The sequence below is a fragment of the Sceloporus occidentalis genome, unplaced genomic scaffold (genome assembly GCF_023333645.1).
Source record: "Sceloporus occidentalis isolate IW3139 unplaced genomic scaffold, rSceOcc1.0.p SCAF_203, whole genome shotgun sequence".
Taxonomy (NCBI): Eukaryota; Metazoa; Chordata; class Lepidosauria; order Squamata; family Phrynosomatidae; genus Sceloporus; species Sceloporus occidentalis.
In genome coordinates this window covers 213811-232941 of record NW_028317183.1, presented here as the reverse complement: position 1 = coordinate 232941, position 19131 = coordinate 213811, and the positions used below count along the sequence as shown (strand labels likewise).

The 19131-nt window shown below is 38.6% G+C and overlaps 1 protein-coding gene across 1 annotated transcript; it reads left to right on the top strand.

Moving 5' to 3' along the window:
• Positions 1-593: 593 nt before the first annotated feature.
• LOC149278043 (serum albumin-like) lies at positions 594-17138 on the top strand. Its single transcript, XM_089502440.1, has 15 exons — positions 594-645; positions 9427-9490; positions 10333-10465; positions 10696-10901; positions 11008-11140; positions 11362-11459; positions 12381-12510; positions 13223-13437; positions 13924-14056; positions 14152-14249; positions 14911-15049; positions 15411-15634; positions 16071-16203; positions 16652-16673; positions 17101-17138. Exons 1-15 carry the CDS (start codon positions 594-596, stop codon positions 17136-17138), a joined length of 1818 nt encoding a protein of 605 aa, XP_089358566.1.
• The last annotated feature ends 1993 nt before the right edge of the window (positions 17139-19131 follow it).

The following is a 19131-nucleotide window of genomic DNA, read 5'->3' as shown; positions in this document are numbered from 1 at the left end:
GACCATGTTGGTTAAGTTTGGTGGTTGCGAGTGATAGGAATAGGGAGGAATATGTGGGGGGCAGAAGTAGCAGAGCAGAGGTACTGGGATAGCTGTGATGGCAGAGGGATGGTATTTGGAATGGTTTAATGGGGAGAAGTGGGTACTAAAGGGATCCAAAGAGTTGGTGCCCTCTACTGGCATGATATGCCTTTTGACCCCCTATGTGCCACTCTGCCTCCAGAAATGCCTTATACCCCTAAATGCCACTCTGGCATTTAGGGGGTTAAAAGGCATATTATGGGGCAGAGTGGCATATAAGGAGGTATAAGGCATTTCAGGAGGCAGAGTGCCATATAGAGGGTTAAAAGGCATTTCTAGAGGCAGAGTGGCATTAAGGGGGCTAAAAGGCATTTCATAGAGCACTTTGCCTACAGAAATGCATTATGCCCCCCCATTTAACACTCCCCCGCCCCCCAAACTTACCGGTGCTTCTGACTCCCCGGTCATGTAGCTGGGGCAGCGTGTAGACGTCTATGCGATTCGCGTAGGCAACTTCCACTGCAGCCGGTGCGGGGAACTCTGATCTCTGACAGCCAGGGAAGGTCTGCGCGATGGACGTCTATACATTGCCTCGGCTACATGACCGGGGAGTCGGAAGCACAGGTAAGTTGGGCTAAATGGGGGCATAAAACAGGAGGATCCAGGTCCCCTGCAGCGCTGCGGGGGATCTGGATCTTAGTCTCATAGTCAAGCCTATTTGCTCTGAAAAAAACCTTGTCTTATAATCAAGCAAATATGGTAGTCTCTTATTATAAATTAACCTCCCAATCCCACAGAGCAGGGGATGGGGAAATTAAAATTATTGTTAGGACCTACACACCAAACATTTATTTTATCACCGTTCAACCTATGTGGCCAATTGTCCTCCTCCTTAATATAGAGTCCATTTCTTTTTTGTTTCCTTGTTATTTCTTTATTGTTAATTGTAATCATATGGAGTATGAGGTATGCTAATTTTGTGAGTTTATAGTGAGGACATGGGAAGACATGCATTTATAGAATCTGAAACGTAGAATTTGACTACAGATAAGAACCATTCACGCCATCTATTCTGCCGGTTTTACCTGATGTATGGACACAGTCCTTAGTTTCATTTTACATTCAGGATAGGCATAGGCTTAGCCTGTGCAATCACGAGTAATTTCTAGTGAATATATGAAGTAATTTTGAGAGTTATGATACAATACATACAAATGGTGTTAAGTCTGGTCAGTCAAGTTACTCCTTATCTCGACTGAACACTCAAGTTCGAAGGCAGTGGAGTAGAGTGACCACATCGGCCATGTCTTCCAGGACATATCTAATTTTTACTTATTGTTGACCAACCAAATAGTCAGTTACCTGTGCCTCATATTGCAAGGCAGCATTTTATCTGGGCTGGTCAGCAATATGTAAAAATTATACGTGTACTGGAAAACATGGCCAATGTGGTCACCCTACGGTGGAAAGAGTTTAGCATTCAAACTTGACACATGCTTTACAGGTTTGGGGGACAGAGCCCTAAATCTTGACTGGCACACGTGACATAGAATGTATTGTATGAGGGAGTCAACTAATTTATTACGTATATATTACAGAATGTGTGCACAATGGCAAGCGTTCAGTGAAATGTATGCCCTGCAGGTAAAGAGAGTAAGTACATAGAGGGGATTCCTCTGTATTTATTCATGAATTTGCAACGGGAGGGTGAAAGCGTATATCATTGCTGGAGTGTCCTTTTAGACACACATTTTGCTGAGAAAGCATCCCCTGAGGTAATATTTGTTTTGTACAGAATTTACACAGGTATTTGGCATGAAAGCACAATAAATATATATTTAATTCTACTGCCAAGGAACAGTGAGTGATATCTGGAAATAAACATGGACCCTGTATTTGAAAACATGGTTATTTACCCAGTAGGACCATTTGAAGCCTCTAAGTTTGAAACTAATTTTTCTTTATTATATAGATTTTAGATAAGCTTACAATATGAAATAAATAAATAAAGCATGCTATTGCCTCTGTCAGGCCCCATTCAGGCAGCAGAGCTGCTTAACTCTAATTTCCCCTGCAGGGGCGTACCTAGAGTATTTGGCACCTGGGGCGGATCCTGTATGTGGCACCCCCCCCCCACACACACTTTAATACTGCATAGTTTCTATCATTATATACTGAGGCAGACATTGATGGTGGTACAGCATAACACCTGTCACTATATACTGAGGCAGACAATGACAGTAGTATAGCATAACACCTATCACTATATACTGAGGCAGACATTGATGGGGTAAGGCATAACACCTATTACTATATACTTAGGTAGACATTGATGGGGGTACAGCATTACACCTATCACTATATACGGAGGCAGACATTGACGGGGTACAGCATCACACCTATCACTTTAAACTGAGGCAGACATTGACCGGGGTACAGCATAACACCTATCACTATATACTGAGGCAGACATTGACGGCGGTACAGCATAACCCCTATCACTATATACTAAGCCAAACATTGATGTGGTGTAGGCCTACCACTTCACTGTCTGGCTTAGTAGGGATGCAACGAAATGAAAATTCTGGACCGAAACCGAAAATTCAGCATTTACTTGGCCGACACCGAAAATGACCCCCCAACATAAAAAAAAAATCTCACACTTTTATTAAAAGTAAGTAACACACCGAAATTGGACAAAAATTCAAAAACAATATTAATATATATATGATTGTTAACAGCAATCACACTCCTATCATGCCCAGGCATATCCAGGTTCTAACATTTACTGGTTGCCTGGCCATGATAAGAGTGTGATTGCTGTTATATATTAATATTGTCATTATTATTCACATGTGAACTGAAGGCATAGAATCAGACATACAAATCCCATATTTGCAGGTATACAATAATAATGTATGGAAACATAGCATTGCAGGGATAGATCAACTGGAAATCACATAAAAACTCAGCAATGAAGGTATAGATAAAACCCCCTAAATTACAGGCAAAGATGACAGCCCTGGCATCCACACTGCCCACATAGAACCTGACCAGCACCTAAATTACACAAATTACAGTCCAGAGTGAGACAACATTTTCACCAAACAGCCCAGTGTGAGCCAACTGTGTCCCCAAACAGCCCCGCATGAGCCAGCTTTGTCCCTAAACAGCCCAGTGTGAGCCATCTTTGTCCCCAAACAGCCTGCCCTGACACCAGTTTAGGCTCTGCAACATCAACACACCAAACACACATCATCTTCGTCCCCAAACAGCCCAGCATGAGTCAACTTTGTTCCCAAAGAGCCTGGCCTGTGCCATCTTTGTCCCATAAATACCCTGCCTGTGTCATCTTGGTCTACAAGGCTCAAACATCCTGCTTGTGCCATCTTTGCCTTTCCACAAATCAATTATACATCTATGCTACACACAAACACTTTTATAGTCACTCATTAATTCACACTTTCATTCTCATAATTAATTCACACAATAATTTATTCTCTCACTCATTCACACAAACTCATGAATTATCTCCCTCATTCACACAATGCGTCCACACATTCATTCATTCTCTCACTTATTCTCACTGTTTATTTATTTCAAGATACTTACTATCCTCTTTCTCACTATCTACCCCCTCTCCTTCACTTCTCACTATCTAGCCCCCTCTCCCTCTTTTCTCACTATCTCCCCCTCTCCCTCCCTTCTCACTATCTACCCCCTCTCCCTCCCTTCTCACTATCTAGCCCCCTCTCCCTTCTCACTATCTACCCCCTCTCCCTCCCTTCTCACTATCTACCCCCTTGCTCCCTTCTCACTATCTATCCCTCCCTCCCTTCTCCCTATCTACCCCTTCCTCCCTTCTCCCTATCAACCCCCCTCCCTTCTCAATATCTACCCCTCCCTTCTCACTATCTACCCCCTCCCTCCCTTCTATCTACACCCCTCTCCCTCCCTTCTCACTATCTACCCCACTCTCACTACCTACCCCCTCTCCCTTCTCACTCTCTACCCCCTCTCCCTTCTCACTATATACCCCCTCTCCTTCGCTTCTCACTATATACCCCCTCTCCTTCGCTTCTCACTATCTACCCCCCTCCCTCATTTTTTACTATCTACCCTCTCCTCCTTTGTAGTTAAAGGCAAACAGGTTTTGTACTTACCATCCTGCGGCGGGAACGCAACGCCTCCGTCTCCCTGCTCTGCCGCGCGCTGCCTCACTGCTGAGCGCCGGAGTATGATGTCATAATCCGGCGCTCATCATTCCATGCCAGCACTGCAACGGAGTTAGAGGCCTCGCGGAGGAGACTGAGGGGTGCAGAGCGGTTGCTAGGCGCCCCCTCTCTCCCCCGAGACCTGGGCAATCCGGGAGATGTGGTCACCCTAGCCATGGCACCCCCCTGATGAGCGGCACCCGGGGCGGACCGCCCTCCCCCGCCCCCGCTAGGTACGCTACTGTTCCCCTGTCTCAGTACAGTTCCCCCTGTCTTGCTACAGTTCTCTCTTTGCTGTATCCATTCCTGGGTTTCCTTATGTTCTGTCCTGTACTTCTGATTCTTTAATGCCAGTACTGCTCTTAGCTTCAGCTTCTGTTTCCTTTATAAGGTGTGCCCCACCCTTTTGTTATGTCTGTCTCAGTCTGCAGTCTAAAGGTATGTCCTTCTCGGGTCTGTGTTTAGATTCAATGTTTAGTTTCAGCTTATTAGTAATTCAATAGGCAGGGTTTAGCACTAGGACCTACTTTGGTGTGGTGGTGGGCTAAGCATACTATGGCCATAAGATGTGACTAAATCTCCCAATTGTTATCATATAGTCCTAGGCTAGTTCCTGTATCTTTGTGTGTCAGTCTTTTATGTACCTTTGCCCTCCTTTCCCTGAATCATCTGGTGATCTCGGTTCCTCTCTCCTCCTCCCATGTCCCAGTTAAGATATCCTATCCTTGCTTAAAGGAGAAGCTTCTGAGGATCTCGGCTCATAACTCCATCCCCTGTGTTTCTTGTCTTGTTCCCTGTCCTTTGTTGTGCCCTGCATCATGTATGTCTTGTCTGGTTATGTTTCTTGCTCGGTCTCCCTGTCCCTTGCTTGCTCTGTCCCCCTTGCTTGCTATGTTTCTGCTATTACTCTGCTTAGCTTCCCCACTCCCAGCACCCTGCACATTCGTCTGTAGAGCTATGTCTCATGCCTGCTTCAGGGTACCTGCAGGATATCACTTAGTTTTGTTCTGGACAACATCCCTGGTATGTGGCCACACAACCCTAGGTGCTCAACATGCTGGAGAGTGCAGTCGCCCTGCCCCAGACCCTGTCCAACTCCACTACTGTGTAATATCTCCTGAACACCATCATACTTTTAAGAATCTCTTTAGAACATTCTTTGTAGTGACACACCAGGCGTGTTTCCAATGTATAAAAAAATGTCTCTCAGACTCTGTCTCATGAAAACCGTACCCTGTCATTATGTAAAGATACACTTTATTGGGTCAAGCAGGGGCAACAAGCATAACATACTGATAACAAAAGCACCAATTGGAGTCTTAGATATGATAACAGCATTGTAGAATAAAAAAAGGAGTCAGTTCCAGATTGTGTGACTGTGAGAATCTGCCCCGTCTCCCTGAGAGTCACACTACATGCATGAGAGTTCCAAGCTAAAAGGACTGAAGTACTGGGTCTCTGAGTCACTGCAGGGTAACTCCAGGCCGTGAGAGCAGCGTTGCAGCATGTCCCATTTCCCCTCCAAAAATGTGTGTCCACCGATGAGTGGTCCTTCTGACATCAGTGGACAGTGCCGCCGAGCTTGTCGGGGTCCTACTGATTTTGCGGGACACATGCCATGGATCAGTGGTACATAGGGAGGATTAGATAGCAATACTGCTATGGTCATCTGACACCATTCATAGATGTATACATTGAGCTTGAGTCTGGCCAAACCTTGTCGTAGTCAGAAAATAGAGAATGGTCGAACATCAGAAGTATCTGACAGTGGGTATATGAAGAGCATTGTACAGTATATCATACGCAATACACCTTTGCACATATCACAAATCCATAACATAAGTACATAAACATTATCTAGCACATTTTTTATTTTACACATACAACATATTACACACTTTAGACGTGTGACTGGCAATTGACATGGCATTTTGTAAGACTGGAGTGTATGTAGACTTGTAAGTGGCTTTTGAGCACACTTAGTAATGTGTAAGTAGTGCAAGACTAAGAGTGTTGTTGATATCTTATGGTACATAACATGGGCCAACATTGAAAGGTAAAACGTGTTTGGTAAGGTTTATTTTTGATTGACTGCACATGTGCAGTGTGTTAAATTGGTTCTTGTACAGTGTGTATGGTTAGTTTAGTTGGATCTAGTAGGATTTAGACAAAACATGTAATTGCCTGAAATGTACAGGAAAGGGTTGCCTCTGAAGTGAGGATTTTCTATAGTTTCAATGTAGCGGTAAAAAAATGCTTCTGCTACCTTAATTATAAGTGGAGTGGTTTCCAATCACCTTTGCCCCACCAAAACTTATGTTGTGTGTGTTTCATGTATTGCTCTAAAATTCAGGCAATAAGCCAATATCCAACCTCATGCACATAAGTCCCATTAAGGCCAAAACAGATGTCCATTAGTGGTTATCTGGCTTCTGCATTCTGTCCCAGGCTTTACATGAAAGCTGTCTAGTACAGTGTACATTGTACATGGATGGCTTGGAGCAAAAGTTAATATAAACGAAAACATCATTGTTGGCCTTGTTTACATATACCTACCCGGAATCCAGGGCCGGCCCTACCATGGAGCAGAGTGGGTCGATTGCCCCAGGCGGCGTTTTTGAAGAGCCAGCACTTTGCCGCCCCAAACGCCTTTTTTTTTTTTTTTAAGTGGAGGAGAGAGAGGGGTGCCGAGTGGTTTTAGCTTATCAAGTTGTCAGTACCCGCTTGGCTCCCCTCTCTCTCCTCTATGAGCCCTCTAGCTCGGTCTCGGTGCCAGCTTGTAATGCTGAGCACCGGAATATGACGTCATTTCCGCCGCTCAGCAGTAAAGCAGCACGCACCGTGGCAGAGCAGGGAGACTCACCACAGGACTGCTGAAAGGTAAGCGAAGTACAAAGGGGGGGTAGGGTAGATAATAGGGAGGGAGGGAGAGGAAGGGTAGATAATGACCCCTGGCATCGTCACGGGGGGGGTGGTATTTTAAACTTCGCCCCAGGAGGCATTATGTCTTGGGCCGACCCTGCTGCAATCCCTTGCAACAGTGGCAGCACTACAAGATTTATGTGGGAAAAGTAGGTCTTCTGGTTGGTGAGTGTGGATGAGTGTTTAATATTGCTTCTGCTACCCATGAAAATGGTGGTCTTCGTGAGCACCAGTGCCTCTTCATTTGCAATCATGGATTAATCAGAAAGACAGACAGACTTGTGTTCTTGTATTAAAGATTTTGAAGACATGCGTATAAAAGGTACCAAGCACTCCATGCCCGTTGTACCCTGGACCTCCTTCCATTTCTGGTCCCTCAGGATAAAAGATTGGAAGTCTCAGATGAAGTTGGAGAGTAAATCCATTTTCTAGTATAAGACTTTATCTATCTGTCTGCCTATGTACTTATCTAAGCTGTCATTATATTACTGTATTTGTTCGAATAGAAGATGAGGTTTTTTTTAGAGCAAATACTCTGAAAAATACACCTTGTCTTATATTCAAGGTCGTCTTATAAGCCAACCTCAAATAGAGGTCTGACTATAAGACTAAGATCCAGATCCCCGTAGCGCTGCAGGGGACCTGGATCCTCCTCTCTGGCAGACGGTGAACATCTGCGGAGCGTTGGCCTGACATGACCTACTGGTGCTCAGTCATAGAACCTGGTCCCACTAGACACCAGAGAGTCTGGAGCATGGGGGGCTAGTCTGGTGATACATTGGTCGGGGGGCAGAGAGGCTTATATGGCATAGGCAGGGCAGAGTGGCATATAGGGAGTATAAGGCATATCTGGGGGCAGAGTGGCAAGCCTGGTGTCAGATGTGCATAACTGGGGGGAAGGTTGTCAAATAAAAGGAAACAAAAACAAGAAATGCATTTTTCTCAATCTACCTATCTTTCATCTATCTATGATATAGCTATATATATATATATATATATATATATATATATATATATAATCTCTATAGCTACAGCTATATCATATACTATCTATCTCTGTCGTTGTTATATAAACTGCAATAAAGGGAAGCAGGGTTATTTTCCTTTGTGTGACCTTTTCAAATAGTTGGAAGAAAAGTAGATTGGGGACAGACACCTTAAACAAGGATCAGTTTGTTTAACCTTTTGTTCATAGTTTGATAAAGTAATTACCAAAGACTTTGTTTGAGCTTAACCATTACAAGCTGATTTACAAGGTCTTTCCAAGAGAAGTGGGCCAAGACACGTCTAACATAAAACAAGTTAAATATTTTTTCCCATTACTTGTTTAGATTTGGGATTGTCAGCTAGGCAAATATTAATAAAATATGAGGTAGATTGGTTAATTATTTTCTGGGTTTTTTTTCCTTGAAATAGTATAAAAGGAATGATTTTCATCTTCTCCATTAGGCTTCAAAAAAGGTCCTCCTCCCAGAAAAACGCAGTCATGAAGTGGTTCATCCTAATCTGTTTGATAATTGGCTCCACGGAATCAAGAAATATATTAAAGAGAGATTCTGGTATGGTTATAGTATGCATAAGTTCCCCTTTAAAAGATATTTATTTATAGACAATACTTACAATATCATGCATTTATATACTGAGTTAATGTTATGCAGAATGTTGCTATGTAAAACACCTTATATGAAAACTGTTAATATACCATTGCATGAAATCTCTTCAATTTTAATAAAAAAAATATTTATTAGTATTCAATAAAAGTGGTATTTTCGTTGACAATTACCTTGAAGTAATTATAGAGTTTTTATACTTTTATTAGTGACTGTAGTATTTGTCCTTAAAGTGCTTTTAAAGCATAAAAACTCCCAATGTTATGTAAAATATGCTGCTCCGTGTCAAATTTTTTTCAGCTTTAATTGTTTTAAGGGAAAATAACTCAGAAAAGCATGTCATAATATTTTGAGAAAGTGTCAAGAGTGAACCAGGGCATTTTGTGCTAAGATACAAATCCAAACATTTTTATGCAAGCTGAAATGAAAGTGTATTTTATATATTGTATACATTGTAATTATTTTTTGGTTATAGCTTTATTTAATCTTATAAAATATTTCTAGAAATCATAGTCAAAAACCTTTCCTCAGGAAACAAAATGCATGTTTTATATTTTGTACCACTAATGTTATAGTATGCAATGTCATGCATCATTTGTATTTTAATGTAAAAAAAAATATTTATCATGTAAAATTCTTTTTTTTTTTTCCCTTTCCAGAGCCAAGCCACAGGCACATTGCGGATATTTACAATGCCTTAGGAGAAAATTACTTTGACGCAATGTAAGAATTTTTTATAATATTTTTTAAAAATATATATATATAATCTAAGTCCAGACTGGGTCTTATGCCAACGAGGGCTTTAAAAATCTGGACAGGACATCCTCCCTAACCTTTTTACAACTAACTATGCATGCCCTACTGCATGGCTCTCCTGTCTAAAGGGGAAAGTAAGGCCACTTTCTAGGTAGCCAATTTTTTTTTTAAGCCAAGCGATGCCAAATATTAGGAAACAGAGGGGGAGAGTGACAAAATCATAATTTGCATATCACTTGCCTTGTCCTGCCAGATCACAAGAAAATGCTCTCATCTGCCATCAAAGCCTATGAGGTTTTGTATAAAGGTGTCAAAACTACACAAAGTGCAATGCCTAAAATATGTCACGCTTGTGACATAATGGCACATATAAATAGAATTACTAGCCTTTATACATATGGCCTAGGAAGATGTTTAGGTTAATTTAGTCAGGTTTCTTGGGAGCAAAAACCGACAAATATTTATACATAACGCATGCAAAATTGTTTTGAGTGCATACTATATAAAAAATATAGAATATATAGAAAAAAACTCTCTATATATGTGTGTGTATGTGTATATGTATGTATATATATATATATATATATATATATATATATATATATACAAATGCACAGCCCTTCAGTGCTATACCAATGGCATAAAGTTGAAACAGCAGAATTCAATCCAGAATGCAACTACAAAGGGAGAATGCACTGGGAACATTCAGCACACCTAGTAGAACCAATTGTCTAACTGGTGTTGTCTTCCTCTTATATAAGTTAAACTATTTTGCCTAATTGAAGTTAAGATATATGGTTATTTTGTAGAGTTCTTGTCATGCTGTCACAAAATCTCCAGAAATGTCCACTGGAAGAGCATAATAAACTTGTGACAAAAATTACTGACTTTGCCAAGCACTGTGTTCAGGAGCCTAAAGATGAGGAATGCCTTAAACCACTGGTAAGTGACTAATCCTCATTTGTATTATTGTTATAGATAGTTTATTGTTCGTGTGTTATCCTGTGATGTATGTAATGAAAGCTTATTTATTTTCAATAAAGGTATATAGGTTTAACTTTCTGGCATCTGCCAGAGGTCCTAGTATGGAACTGGTGTCATCAATTCCACAGGGTCTAACTATAACGTTTATTTATGGATTGTCAGTTACTGATTTTTTCTTTTTCTTTCAGGCAACTCTTTTCTTTGATGCAATTTGCGCAGTTCCAGATCTAAATACTCATTATGACTGGAGCAATGAATGTTGTGGTAAGGAAGGTGAAGAGAGAAGCAAGTGCTTCAGGGAACACAGGAATATTGTCCATGAGCCATACAAGAGACCAACACCAGAAGAACTTTGCGTTGAGTTCAAGAAGGACCCAAAGCACATTTTGCAACAGTAAGAATGATCAATCTTGAGCTGTCAATGAACAATCTAGCATTCTGATTCTAGAGCTTAATAACATGATAGATATATATGAATTTCTTTTTTTTTTTATTTGCAGTTACATTCATGAAGCTTCTAGGAGATATCCAAACCTCTATTCTCCAGCAATCTTAGGACTTACTGAACAGTATAAAACAATTCTATCTGACTGTTGTGAAGCAGAAGAGAAGGACAAATGCTTTACAGAGAGGGTACTGTAATAAACCTATTTTTATAGACAATATTTTTTTTTGTTATATAATAAAGAGAATACAATATATATATATATATATATATATATATATATATATATATATATATAATTACACATGACCAAATGCAGGATGTTTTTCATACGTTTTATAATAATTTGTTTCATTTTTCTGCTTGCATACTGTAGTACTGAGTAACCAATGAAGTATTTCTTCTTTAGATGACAGAACATAAGAAAGTGAAACATATTATTGAAGCTCAACAGACACACATTTGCCACATTCTTGATCACTTTCCAGTCAGAGTACTGAAAGCTGTGTAAGTCTCTACTTCTATTTTTTTTTTTAAATATGGTTGCCATTAGTAGCTAGTTTGAATGACTTAGGATACAAGGTGTCATCCTTTATGATGTTACATGGAAGAAATAGGAGTGAGTGGTTCCTGCTTTATATATGAATCTTAAGTCCTAGTGTACAGCTTTAGTTGTTGTGATCCTGTGATATAGAACCACCAGCCAGGGCTTGACCTCGCCATTTTTTGCCTTACTACAGCAAATAACGTTTTTGTGATGTTTATTTAGCAGGCTGCATTGGAAGGGAAATAAGTAATGATGCACCCCAATTGCTGTGGTTACATATAGCATAACTGCGCTCTACCATAGTCTATATGTTAGGACGAGTTTAAAGTTGTCTTAAAAAATGCTCCCAATAAATCAGTATATGATGAAAAATATATTTTCTTAAAAACAGGCCAAGATTGAAAACTGTACATGAAAATGCTAAATATGATTACTCTGAATTGAGATTAGAATTTAATGGCAATATCTTTGGTTTTTGTCATCAGGGTCTATGCATTTAAAGTAGGTAATTCTAAAATCATTTAGAAAATAGGGTTGAGAAAATTACTTTAAGCATAGAGACCTTCAGTATTTATTCAGCCAGTATTATGATATTAAGTGTAACGGCTCTTTGTACAATGCTGTGGACACCATGAGGGCTATATTACATTTAATAATACAAATGATTGAAGATTACCTATTATGCAAGGTGTTGGTATGCTTGATCACGTGACATTGACCAGTCAGGTCATATGGATAACCCTTGACTTGTATCACTACTTGATCTGAATGTTATATTTTTCAATAAATACACTGATCTAAGATTGTGTATAACATCAAATAGTCGGTTGACACAATTTTCATAAGTAAATGTAAATATAACTCATTGTTATTTGTTTCAGGAAACTTGCTCAGATCAGCCAAAAGTATCCACGTGCCTCACTTGAGGTTGTGCATAAGCTTGTTGAAGAAGTTACACATTTACATCAGGACTGCTGTCATGGTGACATGTTAGAGTGCATGGTCGAAAGGGTAAGATATTTATTAGTTAATAATAGTTGCATATTGTGCTATACAGCATACTTAGTCTTCCCATGCTATTTAAAAGATATTTACATACTTTATTGGGAGACATACATGGTGTCTTAAAATATGATCATCTATCACTTACACCTACTACTTAAATAGGAAGTTTTTTTCATTTCCCAGAACTGCCAGTAAACATTGAAAATTCAAAAGATCACAGATTTTACATTTATCTCCAGGATTGCAGGCTATAATTATGTTTGGGGGCTTTAATAAATTACTTGTGACATTCTAAGAACCATTTCCTACATGTTTAGAGTAAACTACCCTCTGTCTGTAGCATGCAAACTGTGTCTCTGCCCATTGCCTGTGAAGGAGCAGCTGGTACAGTGAAAGAGCTAGACCAGCTAGAGGGAGAGGAAGAGAGCAGACCAAAACCACTCACACAGCAGGGGGTGTACAGAATAAATGAAACGCATTTTTTGCCCTACAAGGTTTTTTTTTACTGTCTAGTCACCCTCCTTCCTCTGCTGCTGCTTCAGTGGGCCTCTTTGAATTTTAAAAGTGGGGTGACCCCTCTTGCCCCCTCTGTATGCCCATGTAGATCTTACCAGAGTAACAATGGGGTAGGTTGTAGATGGGGGTAGTCCAAACTTTAAACAAAACAATACCAAAGGAAACACATTTTTTGTTATCTATTCCTCTTTTAACATGGCAGATGGAACTTACCCAGCATACATGTGAACATCATGCAGATATATCTTCAAAACTAGAGACCTGCTGTCAGAAACCTATAGTTGAACGAACAACTTGCATAGTCAACCAGGAAAATGATGACTTACCTGAAGGCCTTCCTCCACACGTGACACAATTCATAGAGGATCCTAAAGTTTGTGAACACTTTGCTAAAGAAAAAGATGGCTTCCTTTCCAGGTAGATTTAACATTGTTTATATGCTCATTATTATATTACAACATATTTTATGTACATCAACCTAAATGGACTACAATCCACCCTAAGTGTAAACATTGGCATCTGTTTAATGCGTAAGTGTTTGCTGTGTGTTTTTGGACAAGCTCATCTTCCAGGTGACCGGCAGCCAGGAGTGATTACATTAAAGAAAAGGTATCAGGTCACACAATTGGCCAGTCTCATAATTGTGCAGGGGTAGGTTCCTTGCTTCTTCTAGATCTGATGGGAGCTAATAAGCACCTTGGGATTTCTAGCTGGGTAAGAATTAAAGATAGTGATAAGCTTCAGGTGCAGCAATTAACAGTTAAATTGAGCTTTCAACCTATCATAACCATACTGTAAAGCATCATGGCAAACAGCTCACATGTACTACACAGTGTGTTTTGTTTGTCATGATTTTGGAACTGTTTTATTATGTCAAGTTAAAACGGAATTTTGTTTTGGTAGCTTCCTCTATGAATATGCAAGAAGGCACCCTGAATTGTCCGTCGAACTGCTCTTGGCAATTGCTCATGGATACCAAAATTTGCTTGAGAAATGCTGCAAAGAGGATAATCCCCCTGAATGCTACAAGGATGCTGTATGCTTCTTTTACAAAGCCTTTAATGAGTTTGATATGAATTTCCAAGAACTTTATTTTTTTTACTTTATAATATACTTTTTTTGTCTCAATAGGCAGCACTATTGTCAAATGCCATTAAAAGCAACACTGACTTATTGCATCAGAACTGTGGAGCCCAGGAAAAACTTGGAGACTACTTTTTTCAAGTAGAGTAAGTCTAACGATATAGGAAGTTATGTATCCAAGTGATGTGATTAATACAGAATGTGCTGTTGCATTTATGGTGTAACATTTTTAACACACAACATAAATGCATGGGCTGCAAAACTGGATAGTGTAACAAACAAGGGAAGATGCACAAAATATTGCCCCTTTACTATTGCAATATTGTAATTTTTTTTATACAGAGTAGGCAAATGCTATTTATCTTCAAGTACCTCACAAAACACTGCTGTTTGTATCTCCGCTTGAAAGTGATACAAATATGAATGAGTGCTATGATCATGCAAAGTCAGGTGCTCTTGAGGCCATTACCTAATTGTCTACTAAAACTGCCAAGCACATGATTAGATACCTCTGCCACTATATGGCAAGTTATTTTTTTATATTAGCTGCTTAGAAACATAGCTGAAATGCAGCCAAAATTAAGTTTTAGAATTCAACTGCACAAACCATTGGTAACTGCCATGCATTGTGTCCAAATCATGATTTAGGATTGTATTCAAATCATAAAATACAAATTTAGGAGAAATATAGTATATATATATATAAATATCCCAAATCTGCACTCAGGGGCGCAAGTTAGATTCTCACTATCTAGACCCAGACCAGCGTTGCTTCCCTTGTAAAAAAAAGTTTTGTATTCATTTTAGATTGCTGGGGCGCTATACCAAGAAAATGCCCAATGTGACAGCCAGCACATTGATTGAACTCACAAAAAGAATGGTAGAAGTTGGTAAAAAGTGTTGTGCACTTGACGAGAAGAAGAAAATGCCATGTGCTGATGGAGGGGTATGACTATTTTCCACTGAACTTTAAGTGCTTTTTAATATTTTTCGGATAGTAAGTCTAAATAAAAAGGTGTTTGAGAAGGTTAATTTAGTTTTGTACTATATGAAATTATATGAAATGTTTCAATATCAGTCATACAAGTTAATTTAACTCCTATGATATTTCAGGGAATCTGTTATGAAGAGGGAGTGAGACAAAATAATGCTTCACTTTTCTAGAATAACAAAGATTGATTTCCTACCTACTAGAATTTCCCTTAATTAACTAACATGTATATATACAATCCATTTGTATTATTGTTGTTAACAACTTGATTATCAATACTCTTAAGGATTCATTATTATTTCTTACTTTTTTGTAGTTGAGCATTCTCATTGGACAAATGTGCGAGAGACAAGAACATACATTTATCAATAACAATGTTAAACATTGCTGTAGTGATTCATATTCAGGAAGAAGAGCATGCTTTACAGGTCTTGGTGTTGATCCATCATATGTACCTCCACCAATAACGGACGATACCTTCCACTTTGATGCAGCCTTGTGCACAGCCTCTCCACAAGACTTTCCAATAAAGAAATTGGAGTATGTTGCATTGATTTTATATTAAGATTTTCCTACCAGGGATACATTTGGATTTTTTATTTATTTAAACAAAATGCAATATCGCATCCTATGAACATTCATTTTCATAACAGACATACACAGAGCATTGATCATGCTTTCATGTGATCACACCATAAAGAAGTCAAAAGTATTAGCAGTATATTGGAGTACTTTACGTACTCAAAGCAGGTGTACTCTCAATTATAGAAAAAACATTCACCAAACCAAGATCTCTATTCCACTCACATACAAACATTTTCATAATATCTGGGATTTTATTTAGGCAAAACGGCATTATTTTAACATCTGCAGAGGGAAGTAGGCTACCAAGCAGATAACACTGTCGTACAGTCATGTGGTTAACAATACAATATCACAATGCCAGAAAACATAACCTTTCTTTTTTTAATTACAGATTATTCATTCAACTCTTGAAACTGAAGCCACATTTGGAATCTGAAAAAACCAAAGAAGTTATTGCTGAATTCACAAAGATGTTAGGGAAGTGCTGTGCTGAAGCAGACCACCAGGCATGCTTCACTGCGGAGGTACAGTATACAGTCTGAATAATACGTGTACAAACTTGACAAAGCAACAAAATATGGTATATTAACATGTTATTTTTTTGTTTTTTTTGCACAATGTGATTTATTTCCGTCATGTGTTATTCAGTAAACTTGGAGTTCCATGGCTCTAAGCTGTAGAGTTGAAATTATGCATTATGGTAGAAGTAGGACGTTTAACTTGTTGGGTTCACTGTTAAAATAATAGAATTTTTTTTTGGTATGTACAGTTGAACTGTGCAAAAAAATGACTAAAATGAAACAAATCAGTATGGCAGAATGTTGACTCTTTGAAAATGCAATAAGTTTGTCAATGTTGATTGTTTAATTGTACCCATGAAATCAGTATTACATTGTGGCTAAAGACTATTCATTGTAACATTACCGGATTTCACATTAGTATTTGAACGTTTATATGTTTTTTCTCTTATAGAAACCAAAGTTGATTGAACATTGTAAGCAACTGATTGAACATTAAACAGAACCAGGTAAAGTTTTGTCTTTCAGCCTAATAGTTTCCATAAAACCACAATTGTTATATTGAATGTGATAAAAAAAAAAAGAGTATAGAAAAAAATATGTGGTAATTAGAAACAAGAAACTGAGTTCAAAATTACTCAAGAATCATTGTATCTGGATGAAAACTACTATCTGGCAGTAGACTATGCACAATGATATAGTTCCTTAAAGTAAAAACAAAAGACATGGTTACCATTTTCATTACTGCTCATTTATCTAGAAGGTTTATCAAACCAATATTTTGACATTTGACATATTTTTCTCTTAATTGGGTTACATTTTCAGATGGTCTAGTTAATGATATTTGCATTAGTGCCACAAAACATATATGTATATAACATTTTATTTCTTTTTCTTTTACAGCCTGTGAGCAGATCGCTAAAGAAGATTTGTCTGCTTAATCAAAAAGCAGATATAATGAAAATAAGCTCATGGCACTTATCTTTGTTCTACAATAAATCAAGCTTTCAAAAATGGAGTATGTTTGCCCTCTTTCCACACTATGCAGATCAGTGGTACACAAAAAAAGGTATGAGGACCACCATGGATCTTTGGGTTAAATATGGTCCTCAGGATGACACCAGGAATGCAAAAGAAAGGGAGAAATCTTGTATATTGGTAATATAGAATTGGGGAACTGGAAGGAACATTTTGGGCCAAAAATTCAGGCCTGCTATTAAAGTTAACTGCATATTTACCTTATAGATGTACAAGTATGTCCTCTAAAGGTCTGTACATCATGTGTTTTTTACAATAGGGAAATGTATTTGCCCCCCACCCCATCAATGGAAGCCAGCAGGCCATTATGACGGATTATGTATAATGGCGCAAGCAATGGTACACTATTACTTAAGGAATTATCAGGCACTGCTGACGCCGACCATAAAGTCACTGGAGGAAATGAGAGACTCTGCAGGGATCTAGAATTGCTACTCATGCAAGGCTATGGAGCCTTGCTTGCTGATCACAGCATGATCAGTGCATGGGAGATCGGAGGGAAGAGCGTGAGAAACATCCTTACATCTCATTGACCTAGCGCTACATGGAAAAAAAAATAAATTACTACCTGCAAACCACTTAAGCAAAAAGTATTAAAAATACTCTTATATGGTGCCCACACAGAGAACATTAGATAACCATGAAGTTTGTAAATATACTTTGAAATATACACAAGAATATCCTTAAGGAATTCCAAGGTGGAAAATTGCAAAAAGTTGTAAAAAAAGAAATTGCATCAAAGGTAGAAATAAAATACAACCATGAAGCACATAATTCTGAAAATGTGAAAATAAATAATACAAATAAGGAGACTATAAACTGAGACCAAGTAAAAGGATTCACATTTAAAAACTGAAAACACCTGGATACAATTAACCGGCCTCCTACATCCTACAACAGAATCACAAGCAGAGGCAGTAGAATTCTAAAATTGGAGCCACAAAAATATAATTTTCCTCTTGTTCAACACAAAATGAAGCAAGAGCTCTCATTTAAAACCTTCACTGGACACCATTAATAAGGCACCTATATGGCAGGCGGGGCTGCGCAACCCTAACTTATGGTAAGAACTTGTAAATATGCAAAACAAAAAAATATACAAAAATAGGAACACATAACCAAAAAAAAGCATAAAAGGCATAAACACTCAGGTACCTGGGTTGCTGATAGAATCGTAATGACCAATAAATACACAAAACAAAGCAAGATTACTACTTATTGTTTTATATTGCACCATCATATTCTGCAGCACTGCACAATAGGATTTCAGTACATACCTAGCAAATATCATTCAAAAAATATGCACAGGAAAAATATACAGAAAATGGAATGCACAACCTAAAAAGCACAAAGGGCATACAGCAGCAATATGGCAATCTGAATATCTATGCCTTTTATGTTGCCCACTCCCCTATTTGTATATTTTTGCTGTGCATATTTGCGTATGAATGGAATCCCACTGATTCAGCTCCTTAGTAAGCAATATAGCCATGAAAAATTAGATGGGACTCAACAAACTTGGGGTACTTTGACATACTGGTGGGCGAAGCAATATATGGCCATATAGTGTGACAGAATCCCCAATAGTTATGCCTTATATAGGTGTTTTTTGAATGGCATTCGTTGAGTATGTGCTGAATTCTTGCTTTTTTGTGCATTTATTCACTCAAGTCAACTAACCTGGTAACTAAATAGTTAGTCATAGCTGACTCAACTGCCAACAAATTGCAATTCACCTATGCCCAAAAAGTTGAATACAGTTGAGCTGCCAGTCATGCTAATTTAAGGAGGATAGTTTACCAGAACTTCACTAAACTTAATAAGACTGCCCAACTCAACCACAGACTTGACTAATTCACACTCTAGACTACTCGTCAACCAACTCTAAATCAACTC